The following is a 15,504-nucleotide window of genomic DNA, read 5'->3' on the forward strand; positions in this document are numbered from 1 at the left end:
ACCATGACGGTGGTCACCTTGTTCAGCTTGAGCGTGCGCAGTCAGGGAGCAGCGAACTTCGCGCCCACAGTGCGGTGTGTACTTACGTTCAAGGCGGAGCGGAAGCGGCCGGTGTGGAACGGGTCGGCACGCGTGGTTAATGGGCCATTGGGGGCTATTGATGAGGTGAGTAGGCCGTTGAAGAGCTGGAGACAGTATCAGGTCGAGTCTCCATCACCTGCCGTGTCCGTGCGTGGACGATGATCGGAGTCCAGAATGGCTTGTTTGAGACAACAGTCTCATTCCAACGGCGGGAAACGCGGCGAATGGCTAGCCACCCAAAGGTCCCACCCGTTTAGTACGAGGCAGGCCGGGAACAGGGATGGAGTGGGAACATAGACTACAGTCCATCCCGGCGGAAAATTTTCGAGAAGAAATTTTCGAGGAATTTGGTCGAGGAGTTGGGTGCCACGCGGTCACTCTTCAGTGGATCGGCGTTCATGAGATCGTGGTATGTATGAGCGCGAGCGGTGGAAAACAGGAATGTAGCTGGGCGAGCAGGACAAGTGAGACTCGATGTAACGACGCCTGGGAATAGCTGACTAATCGGTCGTTTCCAGCCTCCGGGTCGAAAACATTGATTGGACGTTGAACAGCTCAAATCCCCTCAGTCTCGGAGCCCAACCAAGCCCAGAGAGAATGCAACACAAGTATTTTGAGGCAGGCGGAACTGTCGCCTTGCCGCGGCCAGGCTGTCACCGCGAATGGACGGATTGAACGGTTTCGATCAGAATCACAATGGCACAGGAGTCAATGGAGCGGAGTCATACTAATCTGACCCCTCTTTCCGACTGCCAAAATACAGCCTGAGCTCATGGGTTTTCTCTTCGAGCTCATAGATATCGTCGAGCTGCGCGTTTGGCATCATTGACATGGGCTGGAAAGCGAGCAGCGGTCCTACTTATCCCTTGAACGGTTAGGACGAGGCACATAAGCTCTGGTATGGAATCCAGTCCCTGGTTGAGGGGAACCTGCAAAGAGAATAGCGTTCCTGGAACGTACGAATTCGATCCCGCGATCGCCGTCGGTACGCAGACTAGCCTAGACTACTCGGCGGGAAAAGGCCCCGTCGTCGCGACTGTTGTTTACAGTAGCATTCGCAGTGCGCAGACCACGTTCTGGGGCACGGGCGCAGTTTAAGCTCTGGGCGTTCTGGGCTGGCAGGGACTGACGCGGGACGTGTCCCATTAGTCTGTCCTGGTGGCAGACGCCGCAGAGGCCAAGCACCATAGACGGGTCATAAAAGAGCTCTCTCCGCATCCCCTCTGCGACCTTCTCCCCCGTCTCCTCCTCCGACACATTGTGCGTCGCAGACTCGCAGCCACTTGAAGAGTCCGAAGGCAAAACAGCCGGCAAGCAGCAGCCCGAATCACGCGACCCGAAGCGGAGAATGAAGTCACGCTTTGGCAAGTCCGCGCGTCCCTCTCCTCCTTCCCTCCTCTCTTATTCGTCTCTCGTCCCTCCCTCTCCCTCCACCCCCCACCCCCGCCATGGCTTCAGCGTCGAAGAGCATCTACGGGAACCCCGGCTCCGTCGAGCTTGGGGACAGCGCCCCCGGCATGGCCCGCATCCGCCGCCTCCGCATGACCAAGGACGCGCTCGTCACCAAGCCCATGGACGGCATCGACACCGTCGTCGACATCCTCGACTACGGCGCCCGCACCCACGGCACCAAGGACTCGTACGGCACCCGCGACATCGTCGACATTATCGAGGAGAAGAAGGAAGTGACAAAGAACGTCGGCGGCAAGCCCGTGACGGAGACGAAGACGTGGAAGTACTTCCACCTCAGCGACTACAAGTACATCTCCTTCCTCCAGGTCCAGGAGGCCGCCCGCGAGGTCGCCGGCGCGCTCCTTAAGCTCGGCGTGACCAAGGAGGACATCTTCAACATCTATGCTGCCACCAGGTGCGTTCATGTGCGCGTTTCTCCCTCGTATATGCGTTCTTTCCCTCTTTCTGCGGCGTCAGTCGAGGCTATGTCGGTCGAGAGCCATGGGCACGGGGCCGAGGGCTACGCGTGCAGCGTCCGTCCGGGCGACGTGTGCGTGCCGGGCTAGGGCGGCATGCGGACTGTGGGGAAGAGGCCGCGCCACAATCGCGCAGCCTTGAGCGTCATAGGCTGGGTTAGCCTACGTGCCTGCCTCGCGTTTGTCATGCCGCCGGTCTTTCCCTCCGAGGCAGTCTCCGCGCAGTGGGGCGTGCTCCCGTGCTCTCGATGGTGGGCAGCGCGAAGGCCAGAGTCGCAACGAGCGCGGCTTTGTATCAGTCATGCAAGCATCAGGCGTCGCTCGCGTGTCTCATTTGTTCGCGACGACCTGTGCCGTCCATCCTGGTTCTCCATATGCTCACGTTGATCTTGCAGTCCGAACTGGCAAATCATATCCTTCGGCTGCAATTGCGTCAGCACCGCGATCGCAACGGCGTACGACACCCTTGGCGAGTCCGGTTTGCAACACTCCCTCAATGAGCCCGGGTGCGTCGGGATGTTCACCAACGCCGAGCTCCTCACCGTCGTCGCCAACGTCGCCGTCAACGTGCCCACATTGCGTCTCGTCGTCTACGACGGCACGCCCAAACAGGAGCTCGTCGACAAGATCAAGGCCGCACGCGAAAACATGCAGGTCATCTCCATCGACGAGCTTCGTGAGATGGGCAAGGGCACTACCGTCGAGACCCTCAAGGACCGTCAGCCAGCGCCCGAAGACGTGTCATGTATCATGTACACCAGCGGCACCACGGGTCCTCCGAAGGGTGTCATCATCACCCACCGCAACCTCATCGCGTCCGTCGGCGCGGTGTACACGCTCCTCAAGCAACACCTTCGCTCTGACGACACATATCTTGCCTACCTTCCCCTCTCCCACATTCTCGAGTTCGTCGTCGAGCTTACCCTCTTCTTCGTCGGCATGACTTTCGGCTATGGTCGCGTGAAGACTCTCACCGACGCGTCAGTTCGCAAGTGCGTCGGCGACATCCGCGCGCTGAAGCCCTCAATCATGATCGGGGTTCCGCAAGTATGGGAGATGATTCGCAAGGGTATCATGGCGCGCATCAGTGGGTCTGGCACGCTGCGCAAGAGCGTGTTCTCCGGCGCGTACTCGCTCAAGAAGGCGAATGTACCCGGGCTTGCCCAGGTCGCGGACATGGCTGTCTTCAACCAGATCAAGCAGGCAACTGGTGGGAAGCTCAGGCTCGCGCTGTCGGGTGGTGCCGCGCTGAGCGCCGAGACTCAAGAGTTCCTGTCGATCGCCCTTGTCACTGTCCTGCAGGGTACGTCTGTCGCGTTGCATTCTCGGCGCATTTCTGACGCAGCGCATCCGCCCAGGCTACGGCATGACTGAGTCGTGCGGTATGTGCGCGATCCTCCCGCCCGAGCTGTTGCAGTACAACAACGTCGGCCTGCCCGTGCCCTCGATTGAGATTCGGCTGCTCGACGTGCCCGAAGCGGGCTACCTCTCCACGGACAAGCCAGCACGGGGCGAGGTCTGCATCCGCGGGCCGTCAGTCACGCAAGGGTACTACAAGCGCCCCGACCTGAACGAGGACGAGACGATCTTCACAAAGGACGGCTTCCTGCGCACGGGCGACGTTGGCCAGTGGAACGCGGACGGCACGCTTAGCTTGGTCGACCGCATCAAGAACCTGGTGAAGCTCCAGAGTGGCGAGGTGCGCGCGCTCGATCGATTCTTACTCTCAACCGCGCCGGGTCCGCTAACTGTCTCACATTCGCAGTACATCGCACTCGAGCGTCTCGAGTCAATCTACAAGTCGTGCAACGTGGTGTCGAACATCTGCGTGCACGCGAACCCAGCCGCGAAGCAACCGATGGCCATCATCATCCCGCACGCGGAGAACCTCCGGCACGCGCTCGAGGCCGCAAACCTGAAGGGCGTCGACGCTTCGGGCTCGCTCGCTGATCTGTGCGCGGTCCGCGCCGTCGCGGACCTCGTGCTGAAGGAGTGCAACGCGGTCGGGAAGAAGAACAGTTTCAAACCGCTCGAGCTCCTCCAGACCGTCGTCCTCACGCCCGAAGAGTGGACGCCGGAGAGCGGGCTCGTGACCGCGGCGCAGAAGGTGCAGCGGAAGAAAGTCGCGCAGGCGTTCGAGAAGGAGATCGAGGTCCGTCGCCGTCTTCCCGTCCGCTTTGCGCTTGTGCGCGGTGTGCTGACGCCTGCGCGTTCTTTTTTTATACAGAAGGTGTACAGGATCGAGGACTGAGTTTGCCTCGTCGCTCTCCGTTGGCCCCGCTCGTTCGGTGCTCCTACATAGAGTTCCGTAGACCCGCGCTTCCGCTCTGCATATCGGGAGGACTGTCCTGGCTCCCCTCTGTCGTCGTTCTTGGATCTCTGTGATTGCCTCTCTTCTCCATTCATCTCGTGGATCCGCTACCGACTCGCGCTTTTCCCTTGCTGTATGCCTGTTATACTGTACCTTTCCGCGTTGTACGACTAATATACCTCGGCGCACCGGGCTCGGTGCGTCGTGCTTGTTATGATTCCGTCGGAGTTGAATCCGTGCGATGATGCATGCCGAGGCTCATTATGTAAGCGATTCCTAGCTACGTTTTCGCGCGACTTGACAATCCTTCCATCGCCCCTCTGTGTCCCGCTGGCCTAGCGACGTTACCAGATATATGTCCCGCGTTCAACACTGGTGTGGGACAGTGCCAGTTCGAGACACGATTCTAGTCGCTGATCTTCGCCCGCACACCGGATGGCCTACCCATTGACCTTCGCTTCATCACTAGAACCGCTGAGGGCGTCGCAACCTGCGTTCACGCTCCTCTTCTCCTTCAGGCAAGCCTACGACATATACCTGCCGAGACCAAACGGGGGTGGTTCTGGCACCCGCTCCCCGACGTCGTTCGCCTCCGTGTACGCGATGGACATTCACGAGTTGTCCGCCTGCTCCGCGTCTTCCCCACCCTCGCGCACGTCACGGTGACCGGCGACTGACGTGCTCGTCAAGATCAGTTACAGGGAAACCCTCGCGGAACATCGGTCTTCGGCACCCCTCTGCCTCGACGCGGTTGCCTTCCGGAGCCTCCTCCGCCTGTTCCCTCCTGTTCCCCTGCATCGCCAACATTACGGCCAGGGACCGGCGACCACGACGCCTTGGTGATGCGCGCGCTTTCTCTCAAGACTTGACAAGGGCCGAGCATGGATGGACTTGAAGCCGTTCCGGGTGCTGGAGAAAACGCTGCACGCTCGGGGTGTGGTCTTGGAGCCGGACTTCATTTACGTCGCCATACCCGTGCCTCGACGGTTTGTACGTAAATTTGGAGTGGAATTTCTCTATTCGCAGGTCGATGATAAGGTGAAGGAGGCAGGTGTGTAGAGTAGCTCAGGGGCTGGATACAAACGCAGAGAGGGCGGTGAAGCTCTACGACTCGGTCAACGTATCGGGCAAGTTCCACTTAAGAAGTCGTACTCCTATGGCACCTCTGTGTATATCCCCCTCTCCACGTAGCTTCTGCCTCGTCCCCCTCTATCTCCTTGTACATCGTCTTGATCTTCACGTCCGCGACGTGCTCCGCAAGCGCAGCCGCGTGCTCCCCTCGCCACACCGTCCGGAACTCCTCCAGCTCCCTCATCCGCGGCGCCGCGACGTACGCGAGCTTGGCGACGGACACCCCGCGCTCTGCGCGCGCCCGCAGCATGTTCGAGAGCGCGTCGACGCAGAGCTCGATCCGGGGCGCTGGCGGGGTGACGATGATTCCCTTGCGCCTCAGCGCCTCGTGCTCCCATGGGCTCCGCGTCGGGGTGCAATCACGCAGCGCGACCGCGCGCAGGGCGGGGCACAGCACGTCGTCGGCGGCGGCGGACCTCCTTCCCGGGTCGAGGGCGGTCCACAGCGGTACGAGCGGGCCCCACCCTTCGAAGCAGAGCTCCTTGAGGCGCGGGAGCCGGCCTAGGAGCGTCCGCCATTGGTCGGTGGTAAGGGTGAAGGCCGGGGAGACCTCGATGTGTGTCACGGCAGGGCAGTCGCGGACGATGTCGGCGAGGTCTCGGACCACGAAGTCGCGCCGCCGCTGGTGCTTGGGATCCTCGTCATCATCTCTGTCGTACCAGTCTCTGGGGGGAGTCTTGACTTCGTATGAGACGTTGATCGAGTGCTGGCCCTGCCCCGGACTACTGCCCCAGATCTGGCAGCGGAACTCTTGGAAGACGAGGGCGATATCCGTGAGCGACGAAAGCATCGGGAGGACGTTGGTGCCGCGTAGGGAAGGAAGGATGTCCGCGATGCGGATCAGATGACTGCCGACGTCCTGGCGGCCATGGGCGTCGACACTGGCGAGGTAATGGATGTCGACGTTGGTCGCGCGAGGGATGAAAAGGTAGGGAAATAGTGTGGTGAGCTCGAACGGGGTACTGTCGCATATCTTGAAATGCGTGAGCGACGGCAGAGTGACGGGGCTTGGATGATCCCGGGAAAGAGCGTCTGGGCTGACGTGGAGGCTGCCGAACTCGAGAGATCGGAGGTGCGTCATTGCGCGGAGGGTGTTCATGAAGTCCGTAAAGGAATCAACCATTCCGGGGCGGGAAAGCGAAAGCACCTGAAGGTGCTCGAAGAAAGATGGACCAGCGAGGTAGGTGAGATCAGTCAAGCGCAGTGTCTCGAGGGATGGGATGTTCGTCCTGTTCAGAACAAGGCGCTTCACTGGCGCAGCCTCTCTAGTGATCACCACGGGTCACCCCCGGGTATTTTTGAGTTGACCCGGACCCGGACCCGCGAAACCCGGACCCGTGAGCTCACGGGTCAGGGTACGCACGGGTCCGGCGCTTGAAACCACGGGTCAGTCACGTGTGACGCGGACGGCTGGAGTTGGCGGTCGGCGGTTACGCGCAGCGGCACGACCTCTCGCGACTTCGAACTCCCTTCCTCCTCCTACCCTGCTCTCTCCCTCTCCTTTTATTCTTTGTGATGAAGACGACGACCACAACCACGACAACCACCGCCATTACGACTGCGACCACAGGATGGGCAAAGAGCAAGTCGGAGTAGCGCGCGGCAAGCTCGACGGGACATGGAGCGGCGGACATGCGAGGTAGCGTACTTCCATCTATTCGCTCTCCTCTGCTGGCCCGTCTCTCCCCTCCTTTCATGCTCTGACCCCTTTCCTTATCCTCTCCTCCTATGGTGTTTCGCCCTTGCATCTCTCTCTGCCCAGCTCTTCCCGTGTCGTCCCTGCACGCTCCCACAGGCCCGCGTGCAATACACACAAGCCTCCTCATCCACCCACGTCGCCCACGCCGCGCTCCTCCGCCTGCGTCGCCGGCCTCCACCTCGTCCTCCGCCTCCCCTGCATCGCCCGCGTTCGCCTCGCCCACTGCCTTCTTCGCCTCATTCCAGCCCTCCGCGTCCTCCCGCGAGCCCTACCCATTGACCTCCTCCACCTCCGCGTCACCCACTGCCTCCGCCCATGTCGCCCACCTCCTTCTCCGGGTCCCAGCCCTCCGTGTTGCCCTCCGCGTTTCCCTTCTCCTCCTCCGGGTCCCCCGCATCCAGACATAAATGAAAGTGCCGACTTCGACGTTGAACCGGACGACAATGATGGTGGCCACCACTACCACCACCGCGCCCTTGAGCGAACGCGTGGCCCTGACGCTCATCACCGTTCTCACGCAGGACTGCTTCCTAAGTCTGGTCGAGTGTTTCCTCTGCTTCGGTGCGTGCCCCACTGTCTGCGCTCTTCGCCTGCGATGTCGCTGACCACAGTCTTTGTTTGAGGTCTTGAGATGGCTGAGGTGCGGTGCGCCTGGACCACAGCGTGCGCCAGGACAGTGTCGACGGGCTCATCGACGCGGTCTCGAGCAAGGACAACAAAGGGCACAACATGGACTACGCGCACTCGCACTCGGCAAGCCCGACGGACTGAGACATGGACATGGAGCGGACACGCGAGGTGATGTTCATTCCCCCGTCCGCTTGCCCGTCTCTCACCGTCATCCGTGTCCGCATCGAGGTCCTCCTGCGGTGGCACCCTCCCCACTGTCTTCTGTGGGTGCGTCGTACGTGCCTTTCCGCACCTTCACCTCCGACCAAGTCCTCGGCCGCGCCCACACATCCCTCCTCACCGTCCCCAAAGGGATCATCCTTGCCCGCAACACTCCTCTCAGCGGCCAGCCTCAACTTCATCGACCCTGCCGACCCTTCCACCGTCCCGGGCGAAGGCATGCCCATCTCCACCGACGGCACTGCGCCCCCACCGCTCCGCTCCGTCATCCGCAGCACGGCTGTCGATCCCCCCTCATCCCTCCACAACAACGAGGGGCGCCCGCCCGTGCGCGTCGTCAAGCAGATTCCACCGCGCAACCTGTGTGAGCTGGACGTCCCCGAGAACGAGCTCGTGCACGCGCGCTCACACGATGTGGCTGGTGGAAGGCGCTGTACGGGCCGTGGTTCATGCGCTGCGGTGGGTGTTGGAGCAGGTGGTACTGCTCGAACGAGGTGTGGGCGCACGCTCGTCGGCGCCTGGCGGCACGCAACACCGACCACCCTCCCCACGACCGCCCTCCGCTCCCCAGTACCCCGCTCCCCTTGACGTTGGGGAACATTTGCGGCAGCACGCCCCATTCCCCTCCCCACACCGGAACAAGCTTCACCGGCGCATCCTTGCTGCCACGGTCTCCGCCTGGGCCCGCACCTCCAGCGCGCGCACGTTCACCACCGCCATGACGTCCGCAAGCAGGAGCACGCGCACACCGCATGCCGTCAAGGGGTCGGCCGCGGGACTTCCGGGTCCGCCTCGCACAATGTAACCCCTTCTGAAAGACTATTTATTACATGTATAGTGTGTCGTGAACTTATGGGTCGTCACGGGTCATTGGGGGTTCACCCTGCGGGTGCACGGGTCGGCCGAGCATGACCCGGACCCGGACCCGTGTGACCCGACCCGCCAACCCGCACGGGTGGCCACCACCCGTGGTGATCACTAAGCCTCTCTGGAGACCTGTTTCCAAAAGGCGTCCTCAGCCCCCTCCACGCTCAACTTCTTCAAAGAAGGGAATGTGTCAGAGGAGAGAAACGTATTGAGAGCGTGCAGGTGCCATCTGAATAGGTATGTCAATGTCAACGACTGTATGTTGGAAGCGTGGTGGAGGAAGGTTGTGAAATCCAGGTGAGGGATGTGGTCGAAGTTGATATGGATATGGAGGGAAGCACCATGAGCTTTGTCGAGAGACAACTGGAGCCACTGCTTCTCGCCGTTATCTCCTCGGAGGTGGATCGTGCTCCAGAACGACTTTGTGTTCAAGATGGCATCCCGCCACGCTTTGGATACGAGCAGAAGACGAAGCCTCTTGGCAGGAGATTCAAAATGAACCAGGTAATGAATGATCTCAGTGAAGACTTCTACGGGACAGCGTTCGATAGGAAGCATGTCGAACCCCATCTGATAACAACCTGAGGTCATGAGACAAACACGGGAGAACAGGGAAAACGCACAGCACGATCTCGGCGAATGCAGGAAATGACGCTTGTGGTCTCTTTAAATGTACTATGTAGATGCAATTGCGAGGGGGAAAGAGCGAAAGTCCAATGTCGTGCTGGCAACTCCCAGCACTGCAGTTGGCGCTAAATGAGAGATAAGATAATGACTCAGCTCGAAGATCCAATCATGGACGCGCGAACGTCGCAGGTAGTAAAACTCGTTGTAGCACACGTTTTGCGCAACTTCGGCGTTAACTTTGGGACTGGAAGGCCGCAGTTCGGGCATGGTCTTTATGCTGAGCCCGAAGCTAGCAGTGTGAACGGTACCGCGATCACCCGGCGCGGCGCTCCCTCCGAAGGCCTCTGGCAGTTGTCTCTCGCTCACCCGATTCATCGGACGTAGATAGGTCGCTCGGAGTTTTCAGATACAAACGGAAGAGACAATGGATACACAAATTGGTGCTAGGTACACGATGCAATATACAAGAATATCCGCCGCCGATGCCTTCGCGGCACGCGTCGATGCGCACATGACAGGCTGCGCCTAGGTGATGCGCGAGAGAGCCGCGGCGACGCTATCCAAACGTATTCGCTTATCTTTCCCCAGGGGTTGGACGAGGTATGCGCGTGAATTGACGCTAAATTGCGAGATAGGTAAGATGACAAGATGGAGTTGCGAGCGGTCCCGATGGTCGCCGCCCTATATGCATCACTGACGACCGCCAGATGTTGACAATTCCGAAAGCAAGCCTATTTAGATACATCCTCACGTAAGCCAAACGAATTTGCGGAAGAGGCAACGAAATCCTCACTGGTCAAGTAACATTTCTCAAGTGTGGACCAGTCGTACAGAACCGTAAGTCGACCTCCATGAAGCCTTCGCGTCTTCCCCATCCACCTCCTTGTACATCGTCTTGATCGACACGTCCGCGACGTGATCCGCAAGCGCGGCTGCGTGCTCTCCCCGCCACACCGTCCGGAACTCCTCCAGCTCCTCCATCCGCGGCGCCGCGACGTACGAAAACCCGACGATAGGGACACTGCGCTCCGCTCGCGCGCACAGCATGGCCCTGAGCGCGTCGATGGAGAGATCCAACCGAGGTCGTGGCACGGCCGTGTACCCGCGATGGGCTTCCGCCTCCCACGGGCTACACAGGACGCTGCAGTCGCGGAGGGCGATGGTGCGCAGGGCGGGACACAGAGCCGCCGTGCGATCGTCGGGAGCGCCGTTGAAATTCGGATCGAGAGCGGCCCACAGCGACGCGAGCGAGCCGTGCCCCTCGAAGCAGAGCTCCGTGAGGAGTGGGAACTGGCCGAGAAGCGTGCGCCAGACGGCGGTGGTGATGTCGACTCAGCGCTCGGCGGAGATGTCGAGGCGCGTCGCGGTGGGGCAGTCGCGCAAGACGTCCATGAGGTCGCGGAGCTGGAACTCCGGCTCGATGTACACCTCGTGGAAGATGCCGGTGGTCTCGGTGTCGTACCGAATGTCTACCGAATGTTGCTGGCCTGGGCTGCTCGCTGTAAACCGGCAGTACCCACGATCGATGGTGAAGGCAATGTCTGAAAGCAGCGGCAGGAACGGGAGCACGTTGGTGCGGGGGTGGGGAAGGACGTCTGCGATGCCTGCGTGTCGGCCAGTGTACTCCTCGTGGCCCTGGATGTCGACCCTGCCTTCGGTGGTGTAATCGAACTTTACGTGGGTCGCGCAGGGAATATGCAAGTAGGATAAGAATATGGTGAGATCAAAGGTGTTGCTCGGGATCTCGAGATGGGTGAGCGACGGCAGAGTGAAAGGATTCGGGGAAACCTGGGCGAAGACTTCTTCAGCGTCTAGGTATTCGAGACGAAGGGACTTGAGTCGCTTCATGGCGGGCAGAGCTTCCATGAATTCCATGGAGTCATCCTCTGAAAAGGAAGGTCGAAGAGAAAGTTGCTCCAGGCGTTCGAAGAGCGAGGGCTTCGCGACGTATGCCAGATCGTACAAGTGCAGTGTCTTCAGGCGCGGGATTTTTGTCTCATTCAGAACAAGCGGCACGACTATCGGGGCCACTCCCGGTGCGGGATATGAACAACGCTCCCTACCTTTCCGTGCGGAGATTTTCGTCAAGCGAGGAAATGCGCCGGAGGCAAGAAACGTGTTCAGTTCTGGTAGGTGTTTTTTCAGCAGAGAGTGGAATGTCAACGACTGTATATTGGAGGCGTGGTGGAGCACCGAGATGAGTTCCAAGTGAGGGATATTCTCTACGTCGATATTGATATCGATGGCAGCACCTTGAGCCCGTTCGAGGCACAGCTTCAGCCAATTGTCGCCGTTTTCTCCGTGGACGTGGATTGTCCTCCAGAATGACTTCATGCTGACGATAGCATCCCGCCACCACCGACATACGAGAAGCAGAGGGAGCCACTCGGTCGAGTAATCGCTACCATCGTCGGTTTGAGAAGCAGGGCCGACGATGTGTTGGATGATGGCGGTGAAGATCTCGAGAGGACAGCGATCGATGGGGTGCGCGGAGAGGCAATCTCCAGCAGCGTTAAACTCCATCTGGGGGGTAGATATCAATGAGCCGGAAAAGCGCGACAGTGCCAGCAAGCCCACCCACATAGCTTGCTAGTTGGGTGTAGACGTGGCTCCAAGTGAGGGCCAGGCGTTCGGACACACCTTGGACTCGTACCACCACCACGCTGACCGTGGGAAAGTACCTCGACTCGCCCGCTGAGGCCCAAGGCTTCCCCTCTAAAGAGACGGAAGAAGAAGTCGATCCCTATACATGGGTAACTGGCACGCAGAAGTCGCCCCAGCCTGACGAGTGAACCTCGCCGCTCACCACACGAGCAGACCTCGCGAGAAGGGCGAGACCAAAACCCACGAGCGATATCTCGCTCTCCTATGAGAGCCTAGAGGGCCAAAACCCAGTAATCCCTCCACACCATCCTCTGCGCCCCACGAAGAATCATGCACGCCTCCTCAGGATGCACCGAACCGCGCTCCCCTCGCGTTCCCTCTCTCCACTCGACGTGTCCCTCCTGCGTGAACCCCACGTCTGGAGGAACGGATGACGGGCGCCACACCGAATGGGGACCTCCCCGAAACCTACCTGACTCCGCCCCCCCGACCTCGCTCCACGACGACGAGATCAAAACAAAATAAAGAAAGGTCTCTCGTGGGAGGCGCACCCTTGTCAGCCCGACCTGAACGGACCGGAATCCAGCCAATCACCCCACCCCGCACACCGCGAGGACACCCGCGTTCCTCTCCGTGTCTCAAGAATCTGGGCAACCACCCCCCCTCGCCCCCGCCCCCTACCTACCAACCAGCCGCGACCCTCCGTGAGCGACATAACCGGCCCCTTCTACCAATGAGAAACCCCGCCCCGCCCGAGCCGACCTCCAAAACCGACAGGCCAAGGAGCTCACCTTCACACCCGCCCTGCGACAGAGCTCGGCGACAACGCCAGCTCAGCGACCGCCACCATAGCAGTCTCCCGATCTCACCCCAACGATACCCGGGCGCGGCCTCTACGCTTAGGCGGAATTTGGGGATCCCACACACATAAAAAGAGGCGACGACACCAACCTCCGGCATAACCATCCCACACCCACCTAGCCAATCACTCCATCCCTCTCACAGAACCCCACTCCAGCTACCATGCCTGCCCCAGCCGACGTCTCGGCATGATCATCGACACTGAGCTCGCCCCTCCTGCCCCCACCCCGGAGGAAACCCCAACGCGCCCCCGTAACGGGAAGCGCGCCAGGCGCTCGAACACCGTCACTGTGAGCTCAAACCCAAGCTAACCCACGAGCCATGCTGAGTCCTATCGCAGGAGCAGGACCGCCGAGAGCCCCCGCCGCCTCCGGGGTTCAACCGCGATGATGCGGGCTTCCTCATGCCTATCCAGGAGCCCCCTGCTCCCCCTGCGGCGGCCCCCCAGGACAACCCTGGCCTCGAACTAGCCCAGGATGCCCCCCTTCAACCTGCCCAAGCTCTCGCGGGCCTGCCCAACGACAACCGGGATGCCCCTCCCCACCTGCCTTTCTTCCCGCCCCCCGGCTTACCCCTCCCCGTGATTCACAACCTCGCTCCAGGGGCACCCCCACCCGCCCTTGACCCCCTACCAATCGCGCCCCAACCCAAGGAAGGCCCCTGGGACCCTGCCATCCACGGCTACCGCGAGGATATGGACCCTCCGACCGCAGCGAGACACGTGCTGAACCCCGCACACTGGCGCACTCAGCGCGGGCCGGTACCAAACCCTCCCCTCCCAAACCACGCCCCCATCACGAGCGGCATCTACCGTCACACCAATATCCCAACCTACCGTGCCTTCGGGAACATGGACACTGCTTTCGAACAGCTCGTCCTCACCAAGAGTCAGGAGATGCTCATAATCCTCCCGCACGGCGCGGGCTTCGCCCTGAACGCCCACGCAGATACAGTCGCGGCGACGCTGGAAACCTTCTTCTGCTCAATCGCCTTCCAGGAGAACGGGGGCCACCCCTACAATGTCCGAGTCCACCCCCCGCGTCCGTGGAAAACCTCCAACACCCCCTTCGGCCAGCCCCATCCCTTCTCCCTGCACCACAACCCAGATGCACTCCCCCTCCGCCGCTACCTCCTCTGGAAGCAGGTCTTTGCTGTCTCCCCGGTGGTCTCCTTCACGGCCCTCCCAGTCGTGAACAACATGCACTCCTGGCGCACGCTCGTAATCACGGGAGTCACCATCGAGCACCACCACACCCACAACTTCGTCCTCACCCAGAAGGCGCAGCTCGTCGCCCGCCTCCAGGAGCTTGCCCGAGAGGACCCGGCTTTCTGCCGTGTCGCAGTCCGCATCGGCAACACCAACAACCCGGGGGTCGAGGACCCGATGGTCCACATCAATGCCGTCCTGGACACCTTCGACCTCCTCCGTACCGTGGCGGAGAGCCCAGACCGCCGCCCTGCTGCTGCCTACGTCCTTATGGTGGAGCCCCCCGAGATCACTCCCAACAACTCGGTCAACGAAATGTGCGAAGTCTTCCGGCACCCTCGCTACAAGAACTTCAGTATAAATTTCGACGTCTTCCGCACCGACTGGGACGACCTCCACTGCAGGCTCTGCAAGTCCGAGTACCATCGCACCCACGACTGCCCGCTCCCCCGCACGGTTGGCTGGCTCGGCACCACTCCGGCCCACCTCCAGCGCCTCCTCCCCGTAGCGCAGGACACCCCTGACTCCGTCACGCGTGTCGACACGCGCCTCCTCGCAGAGGAGATCTGGGGTGCCCGAGGCCGGGGCTTGAACCAAGGTACTCGCAGCACGCGTGGTCGCAGAGGACGCGGCGGGCGCGGAGGACGAGGGCGCGGCTCGGGCCCCTCCTCCCCGGTCTCCAACGTCACCTACTTTACCTAGCTAAAACAGCTATGCATCCACGCCCAAAAGGGGCTTCCCTCTCACATGCACGCCCAAAAGGGGCCTTCTCTCTACGCATGCACGCCCAAAAGGGGCTTCTCCCTGTTTACACCGCACCTAGAACAGGCTCTGTCGTACGCTACAATAACTAGCCTAATAAACAAGTTATCCCCCTCCCCACCCCTGCGTGCAGACGACATCACTATATATAAAAAAACACGGACAGCGAGCAACGCTCGAGCACCGTTCACCCAAGGAAACCACCTAAAAATAAAAATAAAAACCCATTAAGTAGAAACTGACCACACCCCGACTTTGACCTTGGAGGCCTCGCAAGTCTCTGAGCGAGTCCCCCCAAATCACGCGACGAACTACTCACACCTTACTGACAGGCAGCTACAGCAGCAAACTCAAGACGGCAACTCGGCACAAGGCATAGCGACGGGACAGTCTGGACGGGCCATCGGCGGGCCCGCGGCTGACGACCTGGATGATAGACGTCACGAAGTGGACAGCGGGCTCGACAGTACGTACCCCGGCACAAATCGTACTGACGAACACTTCAGCACAGGCTGGTGGCAGCTCGGACAGGACATGCGCGACACCGCCGCGCGTGCCCAGGAGGATGAGACAACCA

At 60.7% G+C, this 15,504-nt stretch overlaps 2 protein-coding genes across 2 annotated transcripts; both read left to right on the plus strand.

Moving 5' to 3' along the window:
- Positions 1-7,593: 7,593 nt before the first annotated feature.
- BXZ73DRAFT_109474 (uncharacterized protein) lies at positions 7,594-7,921 on the plus strand (the record flags this gene model as incomplete). The annotated part of the gene is made up of 2 exons (XM_048017293.1): positions 7,594-7,711; positions 7,791-7,921. 2 exons carry the CDS (start codon positions 7,594-7,596, stop codon positions 7,919-7,921), a joined length of 249 nt encoding a protein of 82 aa, XP_047870758.1.
- A 5,764-nt stretch (positions 7,922-13,685) lies between these two features.
- BXZ73DRAFT_29323 (uncharacterized protein) lies at positions 13,686-14,654 on the plus strand (the record flags this gene model as incomplete). The annotated part of the gene is made up of 1 exon (XM_048017772.1): positions 13,686-14,654. A coding segment is annotated over one exon (969 nt), but the record flags the coding sequence as incomplete, so codon positions are not given.
- Between the last annotated feature and the right edge of the window lie 850 nt (positions 14,655-15,504).

Source organism: Epithele typhae (assembly GCF_022376455.1).
Source record: "Epithele typhae strain CBS 203.58 chromosome Unknown BXZ73scaffold_248, whole genome shotgun sequence".
Taxonomy (NCBI): domain Eukaryota; kingdom Fungi; phylum Basidiomycota; class Agaricomycetes; order Polyporales; family Epitheliaceae; genus Epithele; species Epithele typhae.